At 41.4% G+C, this 15,878-nt stretch overlaps 1 protein-coding gene across 2 annotated transcripts in view; it reads right to left on the reverse strand.

Annotated features, from left to right (window-relative positions):
* Positions 1–4,711: 4,711 nt before the first annotated feature.
* Positions 4,712–15,878, reverse strand: part of LOC144957293 (androgen-induced gene 1 protein-like) — a 57,241-nt gene continuing 46,074 nt past the window's right edge. Inside the window, exons 5-6 of one of the 2 annotated variants that reach the window (XM_078888395.1) lie at positions 7,739–7,890; positions 4,712–6,485 (exon numbers count right to left, since the gene is read on the reverse strand). In XM_078888395.1, the coding sequence (XP_078744521.1) occupies positions 6,424–6,485; positions 7,739–7,890 (214 nt within the window). In that variant the 3' untranslated portion in view covers positions 4,712–6,423. The remainder of the gene's footprint in view (positions 6,486–7,738; positions 7,891–15,878) is intronic. The other variant, XM_078888396.1, reaches the window with a different exon arrangement.

The following is a 15,878-nucleotide window of genomic DNA, read 5'->3' on the forward strand; positions in this document are numbered from 1 at the left end:
TACTATTCCCATTACACGACAGGTAAACACAATGCCAAATACCATTGTAGCTATTACTATTACCATTACACGACAGGTAAACACAATGCCAAATACCATTGTAGCTACAGTGCAACCCCGATGTAACGACATCCGTTATAGCGACATTCCCTGTATAACGACATGGTACTCAGGTCCCATTTTATTTTACTATATATCATTAGTAATAAAAACCCCTCTATAGCGACGTACATTTCAGCAAAACCCCTGTATAACGACATTTCTGGTCCGGCAAACCTTGAAGGCGTTTGTCTACCATGAAATTGCTCGTTATTACAAGTGGTACGAGTATCTTCCATTCTATGTATGTTGTCTAGTCGCAATAAGCCCAGAGCTAGTTCTTATTGTAGCCAATGAAAACGCTTCTTTTTCAGCCAATCTTAAGGCTCGCCTTTCACCCAATGAATGCCTGTGACAGGTCAACACTGGACTGTTTATAAATCCTTTGTCCACTCTCCATTCATTGCCGGTCCCAAGCCCGGATAAACTACAGAGGGAAAATGAAAAAGTATACATTCACTACACAAGACCCAAAACACCTCCTGATATACACACATAGGAAACCTCTCTGTAACGACATCCCTCTATAACGACACGTTTTCCCGGTCCCGACGATGTCGTTATATCGAGGTTGCACTGTATTACTATTACCATTAGCACATTCCTATGGATAAACCACGCTCGCTGTGCTTCAAAATACTTAATTCTTTTTTCCACAGTTTGTTTTGATCCGTAGAGAGAAGAGCACATAACATTCATTTGCTGGCTTTTGAAGGTTCGCAGGGTCAGTGAGTTAGCATCGATTTGATCTCCTAAGTAGATGAGAACTGCGAGTCCACACGAGATGTATAAAGTTTGAAAGTATTGAAAGCCATATTTTTGTGTGGCTGAATGTTTCAGGGGCTAGTGCAACCGCTCGCTGATCTCCCCACCTCTCTCAGCCAGGGGAGGTTGCCGTGAAAGTTGGATCCCAGGTTGGCTCTGGCACCGCAATATTTTTATTCTCTGTTTTCACCTGGTACTTCTCCATACCAAATATTTCTCATCATACGAACATAGACAAAGACAGAATGCAACCTGGAAAATGAAAAGATATTAGGGGATAGAAGACCTCTCTGTCCACCGTGGGAGGTCAGAAAACCCCACCCAGTATATACAGTGTATAGGGGGATAGAAGACACAACGAGTTATATCTCTGTCCATGTCCACCGTGGGAGGTCAGAAAACCCCACCCAGTATATACAGTGTATAGGGGGATAGAAGACACAACGAGAGTTATATCTCTGTCCATGTCCACCGTGGGAGGTCAGAAAACCCCACCCAGTATATACAGTGTATAGGGGGATAGAAGACATAACGAGAGTTATATCTCTGTCCATGTCCACCGTGGGAGGTCAGAAACCCCCACCCAGTATATACAGTGTATTTTCCTTTTTAGTTCCAGTAAAAATAGAAGATAATATTTATATCAAACTGACACACAATTAAGAAAAAGAATAAGGGGGAAAAATGAACGTGCTTAATATTTAAAAGAAGCATTTTTAATAAAGTTCAACTCAAAATAAATTTTAAAATACGCCAAAATATATAAAATACTAACTTAGACAATCACTCTCAAAATGAATATGGCAGACAACAGACTTTTGGCAATGTAAAACTGTGGGGAAGTGAAAATACAACATTGTACACAAGTCATGACTTATACAATCTGTCTCCAATCAAAAAATACAACATTGTACACAAGTAATGACTTATACAATGTCTCCAATCAAAAAATACAACATTGTACACAAGTAATGACTTATACAATCTGTCTCCAATCAAAAAATACAACATTGTACACAAGTAATGACTTATACAATCTGTCTCCAATCAAAAAAATACAACATTGTACTACACAAGTAATGACTTATACAATCTGTCTCCAATCAAACACATGCACATGTGGTAAGGTCTCTCTCTCTCTCGCACACACACACACACCCAACGCAACCCCCTTTTCTCTCACACTTATGAACCAATTCTTACTCCATCACAATGTCAGTGAATTGCAATGAATTCACTTTTGGTTTTAACCGCAATTTCATCAAATGAGTAAGTTATGTTTGTTGTTTTTAAGGGTTTTACGGCGCTTGCAACACGTTAAGGTTATATCAGCGCCAGTAAAAAGGAAGAAAATGGGATAGTAAAAAGTTCTAGAATTACAATTAAAGCACCCAAGAGAAAGTAAGACAAAGGGGAACTGAGAACAAATAGGGATCAGATGTAGATTCCAAGAGCATACCACCAATGTACTTAATTTCAGATCACCTAAAAGTCTCATCCAGACACAAGCACAGGTCCCAACTAAGAGGAATACACTCAAATGTTTACCAATCATATAATATAATATGTAAACTAAACATAATACAATGCATAACAGAGAGATGATTTACAAGGAAAAAAATATCATCTCCCAAAACAATAACTATGCATTTGACTGTTTCCCTCCCAGCCAGGACTCCGGAAAGGGCCAGGACAAAACCAAGTAACCTCATTCCAAGACAAAGACAGAAAGCATGTTGGAAAACAGATATAAGGAGATAGAAGACACAGTATGTACATCCCTGCCCGCAATGGGAGGTCAGGATCCCCACCCAGAATGAGTAAGTTAACGTGACCGGTAATTTGATAACAATAATAAAAAATAATAAATAAAGAAAAACAAAAAACACAAGCAGGTCCAATAATAATAATAATAATAATAAAGGCTATCACCATAATAAAGAAGAGAAGACCCAAAACAGACACATTAATAAAAGAGAACACCCAGATCAAGACACAATAATCAAGGATAAGAAAGAAAGAGAAAAGCGAAAAGAAAACAGCCGTCAAGTGTTGACTCCATGCACGGTGACTTTCACAGACTGTAGTTTGTGGATAAATTGTAATGAGCATTTAATTCATGGAAAACCACAAGATCAAATCAATCACAGCCTATAGACTACACCAGAATAAGCACCCCCCCCCCCCCCCCCCCCCCCCATATATATATATATATATATATATATATATGTATATATATATATATATATATATATATATATATATATATATATATATATATACATACATACATACATACATACACACTAATATTTAACCCTGGGTCACACCTGGACATTGCAAGACATGTGTTACCTGATTGTGTGTGTGTGTGTGTGTGTGTGTGTGTGCCACTATATGCAAGACAGTACATATAACATGTGTTACCTGATTGTGTGTGTGACTATATATGCATGTCAGTAGATATAATAAACATGTATATGTGTGTGTGTGTGTGCCACTATATGCAAGTCAGTACATATAATAAACATGTATGTGTGTGTGTCACTATATATGCAAGTCAGTACATATAATAAACATATGTGTGTGTGTCACTATATGCAAGTCAGTACATATAATAAACATGTGTGTGTGTGTGTGTGTCACTATAAATGCAAGTCAGTACATATAATAATAAAAAAACATATGTGTGTGTGTGTGTGTGTGTGTGTGTGTGTGTGTGTGTGTCACTATATGCAAGTCAGTACATATAATAAACATACGTGTGTGTGTGTGTCACTATATGCAAGTCAGTACATATAAACAGGTGTTGTTACCTGATTGTGTGTGTGTGTGTTTATGTGTGTGTCACTATGGCAAGTCAGTACATATAAACAGGTGTTGTTACCTGATTGTGTGTGTGTGTGTGTGTATGTGTGTGTCACTATGGCAAGTCAGTACATATAAACGTGTGTTACCTGATTGTGTGTGACTTTCTGCCACTCCATTCTCAATTTGATCAAACTCAAACGTTCGGTAAACGTAAACAAAGGTACACACTTGTGTACAAATGTTTGTCATTCTCCAATCGCTTGCAGAACATTTTTGGACCGTGAGTCCAGTTCGACGACCAAGGCAAACAGTCCATAAATCGTCTACACCAGATCATTCCATACATTGTAAGGTGTGGACGGACCCACCATAAAGATTTTTAAAAATAAATATCATGACCGTCATTTTTACTATAATAATAATAATAATAATAATAATAATAATAATAACAAAAATAATAATAATCATCATAACATCAATAATAATAACAACAAAAACAACAACAGAACTGACAGCAATAGCAATAGTGTCCATTGTTGATTGTATAACATTTATAATATCAAAGATGTCTTTGCATCTCATTCCTCTCAAGACTTTTGTAGCTCAATTGATAGTGCACTCAACAAAGAGGCAAATGAACCCGGTATGTATGAGTGTCCAGGCACATTATGTTCCTGGCGGCTTCTTACTCATCAGTGATTGGATAGCTGAGTCTAAACTAGGTTTGGCAGAATGTATTTACAATAGTAGAGCGTTCTATCCAAAGGGTAGCAGGCAGTGTTACAGTTCAATATTCTAGTTTCTGACCAAAGCCTAAGCATGATTGCCTGACTCAAGTCAGGCCAAAAATGAAGTTGAATTGAAATAAAGACCAGTTGACAGGAAAAATTGGAAAAAATGAGATTGGAATCAATTGTACCTTTAAATGCAAATCAGTTTTGTTTGTTTAATTATCCTCACCCTATTAAAAGATCAAATAAAAGAAGAAGAAAAAAATGAAGAAATTGAGAGAAAGAAACGATAAACTGGCATGACGTTTTGTTTTTTTCTTTGCATCCATGACGTAAAAGCCAGGATAAAGGGTGGTCAATATTAGTTATTAGTAGAGGGTAGGAATCCGTGTGGCCTGGCCAGTTCGTGTAGACTGTAGTGGGGAATGAACTGGAGGACAAGATGGAATGACGACACAAATAGGAAGGGAAGCTGGGTGCACCCTGGACTGTCGGATGTAATAAACAGTGGAGAGTAAACTCAGGACTTTGGGGGAGGTGAACAACAGTGGGGAGTAAACCTGGGACTATAAGCTGGATGACACATGTGGGGAGTGAACTGGGGACTGTAAGATGTAGACACAAGTGGGGAGTGGACACGAGAGATATGTAGCCACTTTTTGAGATAGGCACCCAGAACAGTGTGAGGTGGATTGCAATTAAAGCAGGGAGTGAACCCAATCTATGTAAGGTGGACATTAATAGGGAGTAAATTTGGGATAGATACACAAGTGGGGAGTAAACCTGGAACTACGGGATGTTGAAATCATCCGGGACTATAGGAGGTGGACAGCACCAGGGACTGATCATGGAACCACAGGATATGGACTCCAGAGGGAAGTGAACCTGGAACTATAGGGGGTGGACAGCACCAGGAAGTGATCATGGAACCACAGGATATGGACTCCAGAGGGAAGTGAACCTGGAACTATAGGGGGTGGACAGCACCAGGAAGTGATCATGGAACCACAGGATATGGACTCCAGTGGGAAGTGAACCTGGAACTATGGGAGGTGGACAGCACCGGGGAGTGATCATGGAACCACAGGATATGGACTCCAGAGGGAAGTGAACCTGGAACTATAGGGGTGGACAGCACCAGGAAGTGATCATGGAACCACAGGATATGGACTCCAGAGGGAAGTGAACCTGGAACAATGGGAGGTGGACAGCACCAGGGAGTGATCATGGAACCACAGGATATGGACTCCAGAGGGAAATGAACCTGGAACTATGGTAGATGGACACCAAGGGAAATGAACTCTAGGCCATGAGAGGCGGACAGCAAAGAGGAGTGATCGTGGAACCACGGGATATGGAGCCCAGTGGGGAGTAGACCTGAGGCTATGGGATGTGGACACTACTGGGGAGTGAACCCGAGACTATGGGAGGTGGACACCAGTGGAAATTGAACACGGGACAATGTGATATGAGAACGTATTGTTCCTGGAATGTGAGGTTGTATCAGTAGAATGTCCCTGAAAGTTGAGATTGAGGGTAGACATGCCTGCAACAGCTTTGTTGGGGAGGATTTTTAAAATCTTATTAGTTTTTTGACAGAATCATTTTTTAGTTAATCTCTCTCTATCAATTACTCAGGCCCACAACACTTTTCTCCTTCGTGTACTTAATGTTAGTTTTTACTTAATGTTAGTTTTTACTTAATGTTAGTTTTTACTTAATTTTAGTTTTTACTTAATTTTAGTTTTTACTTAATGTTAGTTTTTACTTAATGTTAGTTTTTACTTAATGTTAGTTTTTACTTAATGTTAGTTTTTACTTAATGTTAGTTTTTACGAAAATCAGTCGCAATTTTTTTGCACATTTTTTTTTTTGCATAATTTGGGAACTTGGTTGCAAAATTTTTGATTTTCTTTTGAAAAAATAAAAAGCCATGCCAGGATAAAATACTATGAAAGTTATAAGGGTAAAATCTAATATAAAATTTAAAATTGTAAGAAGAGAATATGAAAAGCTTTCATTTTAATTTCTGTGACGTCTTTGTCTTGCCTTGGGACGGAGATCTGGCTGGAGATTTTCCTGGAAAGGAAAAATAGGTAAAGAGTCAAAAACAGTGGAAAATAAAACAATTGTCCTTTCCACGGGGAAATTTCAAAGGACTTTGATATTATTTATACTAATATCATCAAAACAGTGGAAAATAAAACAATTGTCCTTTCCACAGGCCAATTTCAAAGGACTTTGATATTATTTATACTAATATCATCCGAGGCATCAAGACAAAATGTAAGAGGCTTACCAGATAGTATTTGCTTTTACTCTACAATGCAGCCTACAATTTATGCCAGGAGAATAACCAATGTGATTTATTGGAGCTTTAATGCCAGGAGTAAAAAATATTGGAGCTTTAATGCCAGGAGTAAAAAATATTGGAGCTTTAATGCCAGGACAATAACCAATGTGATTTATTGGAGCTTTAATGCCAGGAGTATAACCAATGTGATTTATTGGAGCTTTAATGCCAGGAGTATAACCATTGTGATATATTGGAGCGTTAATGCCAGAAGTATAAACCAATGTGATATATTGGAGCTTTAATGCCAGGAGTATAACCATTGTGATTTATTGGAGCTTTAATGCCAGGAGTATAACCATTCTGATATATTGGAGCTTTAATGTCAGGAGTATAACCATTCTGATATATTGGAGCTTTAATGTCAGGAGTATAACCAATGTGATATATTGGAGCTTTAATGCCAGGAGTATAACCAATGTGATTTATTGGAGCTTTAATGCCAGGAGAATAACCAATGTAATATATTGGAGCTTTAATGCCAGGAGTATAGGAGTAAAATCATTGTGTTTTATTACTTTCTACATCTCCTAGTGATTTATGCCAACATGTAAATGGCTGGGGCATTGTCTGCCTTCTGTACTGATAGAGAACAAGGTGTGATTGTACCTTGACACTAGCCGTGATGAAAAGTTTGACCAATGTGAACATTGACATACCTGAACAATCTTTATCTATATCCTCTTATATTCATGTTTCTTGGGAAATGGGGAGGGGGGAGGGAGTTGGATTGGATTTTCGACTTAATTGAAAATTGACTTTAGCAGTTTCGACTTCTTTGGTGTCAACTATAATGAGCTTTTGTGGATGAATCTCAGATCCTCAAAATCCAAAACTCTTTCTATATCAATAACAAAGTGAAGTTTAAAAAATTGTATATAAACATCCGTTGGAAATCGTAGGTAAAACAGAAGCCAACAAAAGTTATTCTTTATTAAATGCTTTCAATGCATTACAATAACAAAAACAGAACACTTACCCCAAATAAAAGTTGTTAGCGCCTCTCCGAGGATGTAAAATGATGCAAAGAAGGCAATACAAACAGATAGGAAAATAGTTCTCTGGAATATTCCCAACACTTCAAGGATTGGATACACCCAGAAATTGTCAACGTAAGCAATCAGGAAAATCCTGAAACAAATTGGGATAGAAAATTGAAAAGTCCAATGGTTTTAATATTGATGACAATGTGTAAAAATTCTAAACGGAACCCAAAACCAGATACAATCTGAATGATGATGATGATGATTTCATCAATGGGAACAGACGCGCTTGGTTCCAATATGTGGATTCCCTGTGACCTTGACACTTTTATGCTGATGTAGCATAGCACCTTATAGGTGCTGTAGTAATGTACAATGCAACTCATACATACATGATGATGATGATGATAGAGGAGGAGGAGGAGGAAGAGGAGGGGGAGAAGGAGGAGGAGGAGGAGGTGCGGTTGTTTTAGTTTTTAGGTGTTTAACGGCGCTTTCGACACTATTTAGGTCATTTAAGCGCCCGTTTCTGTCTTTCATCAATCTTTTATCGGCCCCGAGGGGCAACAGCTGATCAAAACGTGTACTGTTGTAATAAAATCTTTATAAAATCATAATAGTTACATGTTTGTTAAGTAAAAATATCTATTTACAATTTCTGCAGGAGTTCACATTCCTGCAGATACTTTAAAATTGTAAGCGGATCGACCGACTGGAACAGAGACTTCAAGTCTCTGTTATCATAATGTTGTGACCTTATCTGTTCTAATTCTGTACATTCAATTAAAATGTGTTGAACTGTCAGGTCACAGTTACATGTTCTGCAGAGGGGTTTTTCATCCCTCTCCAGAAGGAAACGGTGAGTGAGGTCAGTATGTCCGATCCGGAGTCGAGTTATTTTTACCTCGTCTCTTCTTTTTAGCCCCGAGTTGGGTCTGGGGCCGAGGTCACTTTTAATTTGTTTTAATTTGTTATGTACATCTCGACTCCAGGATCGTTCCCATTCCTTTCGGACATGTTTTTTTATATTGATTTTTAAATCCGCGTGTGGGATTTTACTGCCCTCTTGTAATTCTTGGCTCACCGCCTCTTTTGCCAGTCGATCCGCTTCTTCGTTCCCCTGGATACCCACATGACTAGGTACCCAGAGAAAACAAACTTTCTTTTTCTTAATAAATAATTTATTTGCACCTTCCAAGATACTTATGAGTCTTGGATCGGTGCAATAAAAATTTGAGATCCCCTTAAGTACGGACAGCGAGTCAGACAAGATCAAGAATTTATTTTTATTCGATCTCTCAGCCAAACGGAGAGCATTTAGGATTGCTCTCGATTCAGCTGTAAAGATCGAAACATTTCTATCCAGGCGAAGTGATCCTGTGCCTTCCGATGAGTGATAGGCACATCCTACTGCATCTGCGCTCTTTGAACCATCCGTAAATATGTGAGTATGGTTTTTGTATGTTTGTAATATTGCTTTTAGTGTCTGTTTGTAAATATGTGGGTCTGTTTGTGATTTTTCCAGTTTTGTTAGGTCCAAATTTATGTTTGGTCTATATATGGACCATGGTGGTGTCTTTGCCTGGACGTATGGATGTATCCTATCTAGACTGATGTTCATGTCTGCGATGTCTTTTTTTATTCTGCAACCTAATGGTGGTGTCATTTTTGGGTGCTTGCGAAATTTTTCTTCTAGTGTCCTATCCGTGTAGTGTACATGTTTGTGTGCTGGGTTGTCGTGCAGCGATGTGACCTTAGTAACATACTGGAGAGCCAGTTTTTTCCTCCTGAGATGGAGAGGTGGCTCATCTGCCTCAGCATAAAGGCTTGCCACTGGAGAAGTGCGGAAAGCCCCGAGTGCCAAGCGCAGTCCCTGATGATGAATTGGGTCCAGCATGCCTAAGTAGGATGGTTTTGCAGAGCCGTATACAAAAGATGCGTAGTCCAGTTTTGATCGAATAAGGGTTCGGTATATCTTTAGAAGAGTGTTTGTGTCCGAACCCCATTCCATGCTCGACAGAACTCTCATTATTTTCATTGCTTTCATGCATCGCAGTCTGAGATCTTTGATATGGGCGAGGAAATTTAGTTTCCTATCAAAGATCAAACCCAGGAATCGGGCTTCGTCCTTTACCTCAATTCTGGAATTGTTGAGATAAAGGTCAGGCTGTCTAATGCAGGTGCGTTTTCGGCAGAAGTGGACAGCTACTGTTTTTGATGGGGAGAAGGAGAAACCATTGAGATTTGCCCACTCCGACAGTTTGTTTAGTTGGAGTTGTAACTGTCTCTCAATGGTGTCCATACTCGATTTACTTCGATAGCATACAAGAAAGTCATCAACATATAAGGAACAGTCAACATTCTGTCTCATTGCATTCACTATTGAGTTTATTTTAATCTCAAACAGAATGGGAGACAGAATGCTACCCTGTGGAACTCCCTCTTCCTGATCAAATGGATCAGAAAAGGTGGATCCTGCTTTGACCTGAAAGGATCTGTTGTTTAAAAATGCTCTGACAAACATTGGAAGGTTTCCTCGTAGACCAAGATTGTGCAGATCTTTGAGGATTCCGTATTTCCAAGTTGTGTCAAAGGCCTTCTCAAGGTCAAAGAAGATTGCTACCAAGTGCTCACCTTTGGCAAAGGCCTCACGAATGAAGCTCTCTAGTCGAACAAGGTGATCAACAGTTGATCTGTTCTTTCGAAAGCCACATTGGAGGTCGGAGAGGGAGTTGTTGTGTTCCAAGTAGAACATCAGACGCTTGTTGACCATTTTCTCCATCAGCTTGCATAGGCAGCTGGTGAGGGAGATTGGTCGGTAGTTTGAAGCGTCCGAATGGTCTTTCCCAGGTTTTGGGATTGGAATCACGGTGGCCAGATTCCAACTAGGTGGGAAAGTCTGTGTTGTCCATATCTTGTTATAGATATTCAAAAGGACAACCAGACTATCTTGTGGAAGATGTCGGAGTATTTCATAACTGATGTTGTCAGGACCCGGTGCTGTGACATTTGTGTCACGGAGGCAGGCACCCAACTCCTCAAGTGTAAATGGTTTGTTGTAGTCTTCAGTGTTTGTAGATGTAAAGTTTATTGGTGTGTTTTCTGCGTTTTGTTTATGGCGCAGAAATTGTGGTGTGTGGTGTGCAGACGAGGAGTTGTGCGCCAGCCTCTCGGCCAGAGTGTTGGCAATGTCTTGTTCTGTTTCAGCCACGGATCCATCGGGACGTGTCAAGTGATTTAGTGAATCACTATCGGATCCCTTCAGTTTCCGTAACATCTTCCACACCCTATTCAGGGGTGTCTGGCTATTTATTTTTGAGACAAAGTTTTGGAAGGATCTCCGTTTGTTTTCTCGGAAGATCTTCCTACACTTTGCTCGTAGTTTCCTAAATGTTGCGAAATTCTCAGGGATTGGGAATCTCATCGCTTTCCTGTATGCTTTTTTCTTCTCCCGTAGGGCCGCTCGACATTCCTCTGAAAACCAGGGATTGTGTTTTCTCGGTCTACCAGAGGTTGTTGGTATTGTCAAGCTGCAGATATTTGTTAAAATATTTTTGAATTTGTCATAGCTGTCCACCTCTGTCGTAAGGAGTCTGTGACACTCCTGTGAGAAAGTTTCCCAATCTGCTCGCCGTACACTCCAACGTTTGGGCTGTGGGGCCCTTGAAGTCGGGGTGATGTCGAGGCAGACTGGAAAATGGTCAGAACCGTGATCGTCATCGATCACAGTCCAGGAGAGATCTGGAGCTAATGTAGGATCACAGAAAGTGAGATCGATGGCAGACGTGGTAAGATTGTGAATATTTACCCGTGTTGCCTCGAGACCGTTTGCCAAGTATACATCCATTTTCATTATGAAAGCCTCCACTGCCTTTCCCCTCTGGTTTGTGTCTGTGTTTCCCCAGAGAGGACTGTGAGCATTGAAATCTCCCATTATCACATAGGGAGGGGGGAGTTGGTTTAGAACTCCCTCTAGCTCGGCAGACTGGAGGCGATGATCTGGTGGGATGTACACAGAGCAGATGGTGATTGGTCTGTGCAATGTCACTCTCACTGCTATTGCCTGTAGATTTGTTTTCATTGGTATCAAGCGGTGGGGGGTGCTCTTCTTCGTGAGAATCGAAACTCCCCCACACGCTATCTGGCCATCAGAGTGAATCAGATGATTGGCCGTATATCCTTTTACTGTGTAGTCGTCTGCTGGTAATTTTGTTTCCTGCAGACAGACTACATCAGGATTCCTCTGGAGGAGGAGGTCCAATTCTGTTCTATTTGATCTGATCCCTCTGATGTTCCAGGAAATTAATCTTGTCTGACCAGGTATCCTAATTTTTTGTGGGGAGGTTAGGCAGTATGCCTGCCTTCAACCCTTTTACTTTTATTCTCCTAGGAGGAGAGACTTCCATAGGAGAAGGAGGCCCTGTGGAGGGCCTCTCGGTTTTTTTAGGGCTGAGTTTTTTTGAACCCTTGGGATTTTTAGGTCCCTCTGGGTTCTTAGATTTTTTGGGGCTTTGAGGCCCCTCAGGGGGATTTGTGGATCCCCCGACTGGTGTTGGTGGCTCCATATTCTGGGAAGGGGTGGAGTTTTGTTTTTGGGGGGATAGAGAGGGCTCACGGGAATGGAGATGGGGGGTGGGTCCAACATCCACGCCCATGAGGGGGAGAATTTTTTTGTTTGGGGAAGGAGGGGGGGGTGGAGGTCGCCTTGGAGGTGGATGTGGAGGGGGCTGCAGGTTCCACATCTTGAACCTCCAATGTGTCAAAAAGATTTTTTGACACATTTGCGACCTTGTTTTTAGGTCTTGATGGCTTTTTCTTTTGAGGACTGTCTTTTCTAGTCTGTGCGATTTTGCCATGGCTGTTTTGGTTATTACCAGCAGCCCTGGCAACTTCTGCATAACTCTTGGCAGAAGCAGCGACCTGCCGAGGGGGGCAGATCACTGCTTTTGCCTGAGCAAACGTACCGCCGTAAGTGGCTCTGTATGTCAAGATTGCCTTTTCTTCTTGCCACTTAGGACAATCTTTCGAATGTGCTGCATGCTTGCCTTGGCAGTTCAGACAACAAGGGTCCACTTTGCAGTTTTCCTCATTGTGGTCTTCTTTGCCGCAGCGGGGGCATGTAGCTTTACGGCGGCAGTTTGTTTTAGTATGGCCGTACCGGTGGCAGTTAAAACATCTCATGGGGTTCGGGACGTAAGGCCGAACCTCCAAGTCGAGGTATTCAATTCTTATTCTCGACGGGGGTCTCGGGCTGTCAAAAGTCAGGATCCAGGTGTTGGTCTGGATTGTGCTGTCGCCGCGGCGGATGCTAACCCGCCGAGCTTCGACAACACCCTCCAGTTCCTCAACCATCTCCTGCTCCGAACAGCCTACCAGATCTCTGCTTCTTATGACACCTTTTGACCTATTGAGGCTCCTGTGAGCCTCAACGGTGACTGGGATGTCAGAGAATCTGGTACATTTCAAGAGGTTCTCACTCTCTTGTCGACCCTGCACTTGTATCATTAAAGTGCCAGAGTTGTTCCTGTTCACTGCCTTTGGTGTACCGGCGCCATTTGCTTTGAGTGCCTTGCTGATGGTGAAGATACTCAAAGTGTTAAGTTTAATATTATCCTCATTCGGTTGAATTACCAGGAACGGCGAGAATTTTGGGGTTGCCATTCCTGGTAAGTCATCAAGAGTCATCGGGGCTGTAATCTTTCTTTTCTTTCCTGTCTGGGGTGGGGCTTTAAGGGGAGAGTTTTTGCTATTTTTGGCCATGATATTTATAAGTTTTTATTCAACCCGGCTATATTGTGCCCACTAGCACGGCTCAGTCCCACACTTGGGGGGTAAGGCACTCACCGAAGCTATACTCCTCAAGTCTGGCCTCCTCTTGTCCTTCCATGGTCCTTGGGGAAAAAAAAAAAAAAAAAAAAAAAAAAAGGACTCGAGGGGTGGAGTTGGGGGACGTCCCGCCTCCAGGCCTTTCTCTCGGATTGACCCTAATCTTTGCGTTGCACAAAGACTGACTGCTGATTCAGAGATGACAAACCATGATTAAAAAGAAATTTCATGGGGGACAGGAACTAGATATGGTTTTAAATCTAGTCCTTCCAATCTCTTTGCCTAAATGGAGGGGAGTGCCAAAAAATAGATTTGGCATCTCTGCGTTGGGTAGCTCGGGCCATCTACAAGGTAGGCTACCCACCCGTCTTTAGAGAAGCGTCAAGCCAAAGAGGAGTGTTGGGGTAGAAACACCTCGCAAGGTGAACCCCCTCAGCCTCCAGGATCAATAGCTCCTCCTTATCGGGGTCCTCTCGGAACTGCGCACCCTCAGCAGAAAGGTGCCTGCTGTGCAGGATTTGGAAAGGAATATCTCCTCGTTGAACCTATTTCAACGGTACAGGGTATAGAGATACTGGGGGATAGAAGACAGTTAAGAAGGCTTGTTTTCCTCGGTTCTCTCTCTCTCTCTGTCCTGGCAACTCAATTTTGATAAGGAAGGGAAATTTGGAATCATTGGGGAAATGGGGTATGGAATGGAAATCATAGCTCAAATATGGTAAAAGGGGGTGGGATTTGTGCTATGCCATCGCCTTCCCTTGCTCTCTTTAAACTGAAACCGTCATTCCTCAAAACATCTTTTATATACTACGTTCTTGGGATTTGGGGGGAGAAAAAGTTTGGGGATGATTGCCAGGACAAGAAAAATAGCAGAATGGGTGAATGAAGCCATTCTCATAAAACGGGCTGGGGTATGGGGGTCTGTGGAGCCACCATGTCTCTTTCACCAGTCGGGTGGTTTTTCGTTGGTTACCACCAAACCAGAATGGCTCTTTTAGTCGCCTTCTACGACACGCATGAGCTTACGGTGGCTCAATTCTTTTCCCTCTCAGTTGAGGGACCCCGGAGACCACACGGGGGGAGGAGGTGCGGTCATGTGTGAATTAAGAAATAGTAGAGAAAAAGCAATCACAGTCGTAGAGGAAAGAAAACAACCGCTATGAAAATTCAATCATTAGAAGAAAAATATTTATTTCGCTTTCACATTTCCTGCTCACTTTCAACCGGATACAAAGAAAGCGTTGAAACTGGAAACTTTGTGTGTGTCTGTAACAAAATAGAGAGAAATGGTCCCATCCGACACATTGTGTGTGTCTGTAACAAAATAGAGAGAAATGGTCCCATCCGACACATTGTGTGTGTCTGTAACAAAATAGAGAGAAATGGTCCCATCCGACACATTGTGTGTGTCTGTAACAAAATAGAGAGAAATGGTCCCATCCGACACATTGTGTGTGTCTGTAACAAAATAGAGAGAAATGGTCCCATCCGACACATTGTGTGTGTCTGTAACAAAATAGAGAGAAATGGTCCCATCCGACACATTGTGTGTGTCTGTAACAAAATAGAGAGAAATGGTCCCATCCGACACATTGTGTGTGTCTGTAACAAAATAGAGAGAAATGGTCCCATCCGACACATTGTGTGTGTCTGTAACAAAATAGAGAGAAATGGTCCATCCGACACATTGTGTGTGTCTGTAACAAAATAGAGAGAAATGGTCCCATCCGACACATTGTGTGTGTCTGTAACAAAATAGAGAGAAATGGTCCCATCCGACACATTGTGTGTGTCTGTAACAAAATAGAGAGAAATGGTCCCATCCGACACATTGTGTGTGTCTGTAACAAAATAGAGAGAAATGGTCCCATCCGACACATTGTGTGTGTCTGTAACAAAATAGAGAGAAATGGTCCCATCCGACACATTGTGTGTGTCTGTAACAAAATAGAGAGAAATGGTCCCATCCGACACATTGTGTGTGTCTGTAACAAAATAGAGAGAAATGGTCCCATCCGACACATTGTGTGTGTCTGTAACAAAATAGAGAGAAATGGTCCCATCCGACACATTGTGTGTGTCTGTAACAAAATAGAGAGAAATGGTCCCATCCGACACATTGTGTGTGTCTGTAACAAAATAGAGAGAAATGGTCCCATCCGACACATTGTGTGTGTCTGTAACAAAATAGAGAGAAATGGTCCCATCCGACACATTGTGTGTGTCTGTAACAAAATAGAGAGAAATGGTCCCATCCGACACATTGTGTGTGTCTGTAACAAAATAGAGAGAAATGGTCCCATCCGACAC

Source organism: Berghia stephanieae, chromosome 11, assembly GCF_034508935.2.
Source record: "Berghia stephanieae isolate SIO BIC M18660-M18661 chromosome 11, UCSD_Bste_1.3, whole genome shotgun sequence".
In the NCBI taxonomy this organism is placed as follows: Eukaryota; Metazoa; Mollusca; class Gastropoda; order Nudibranchia; family Aeolidiidae; genus Berghia; species Berghia stephanieae.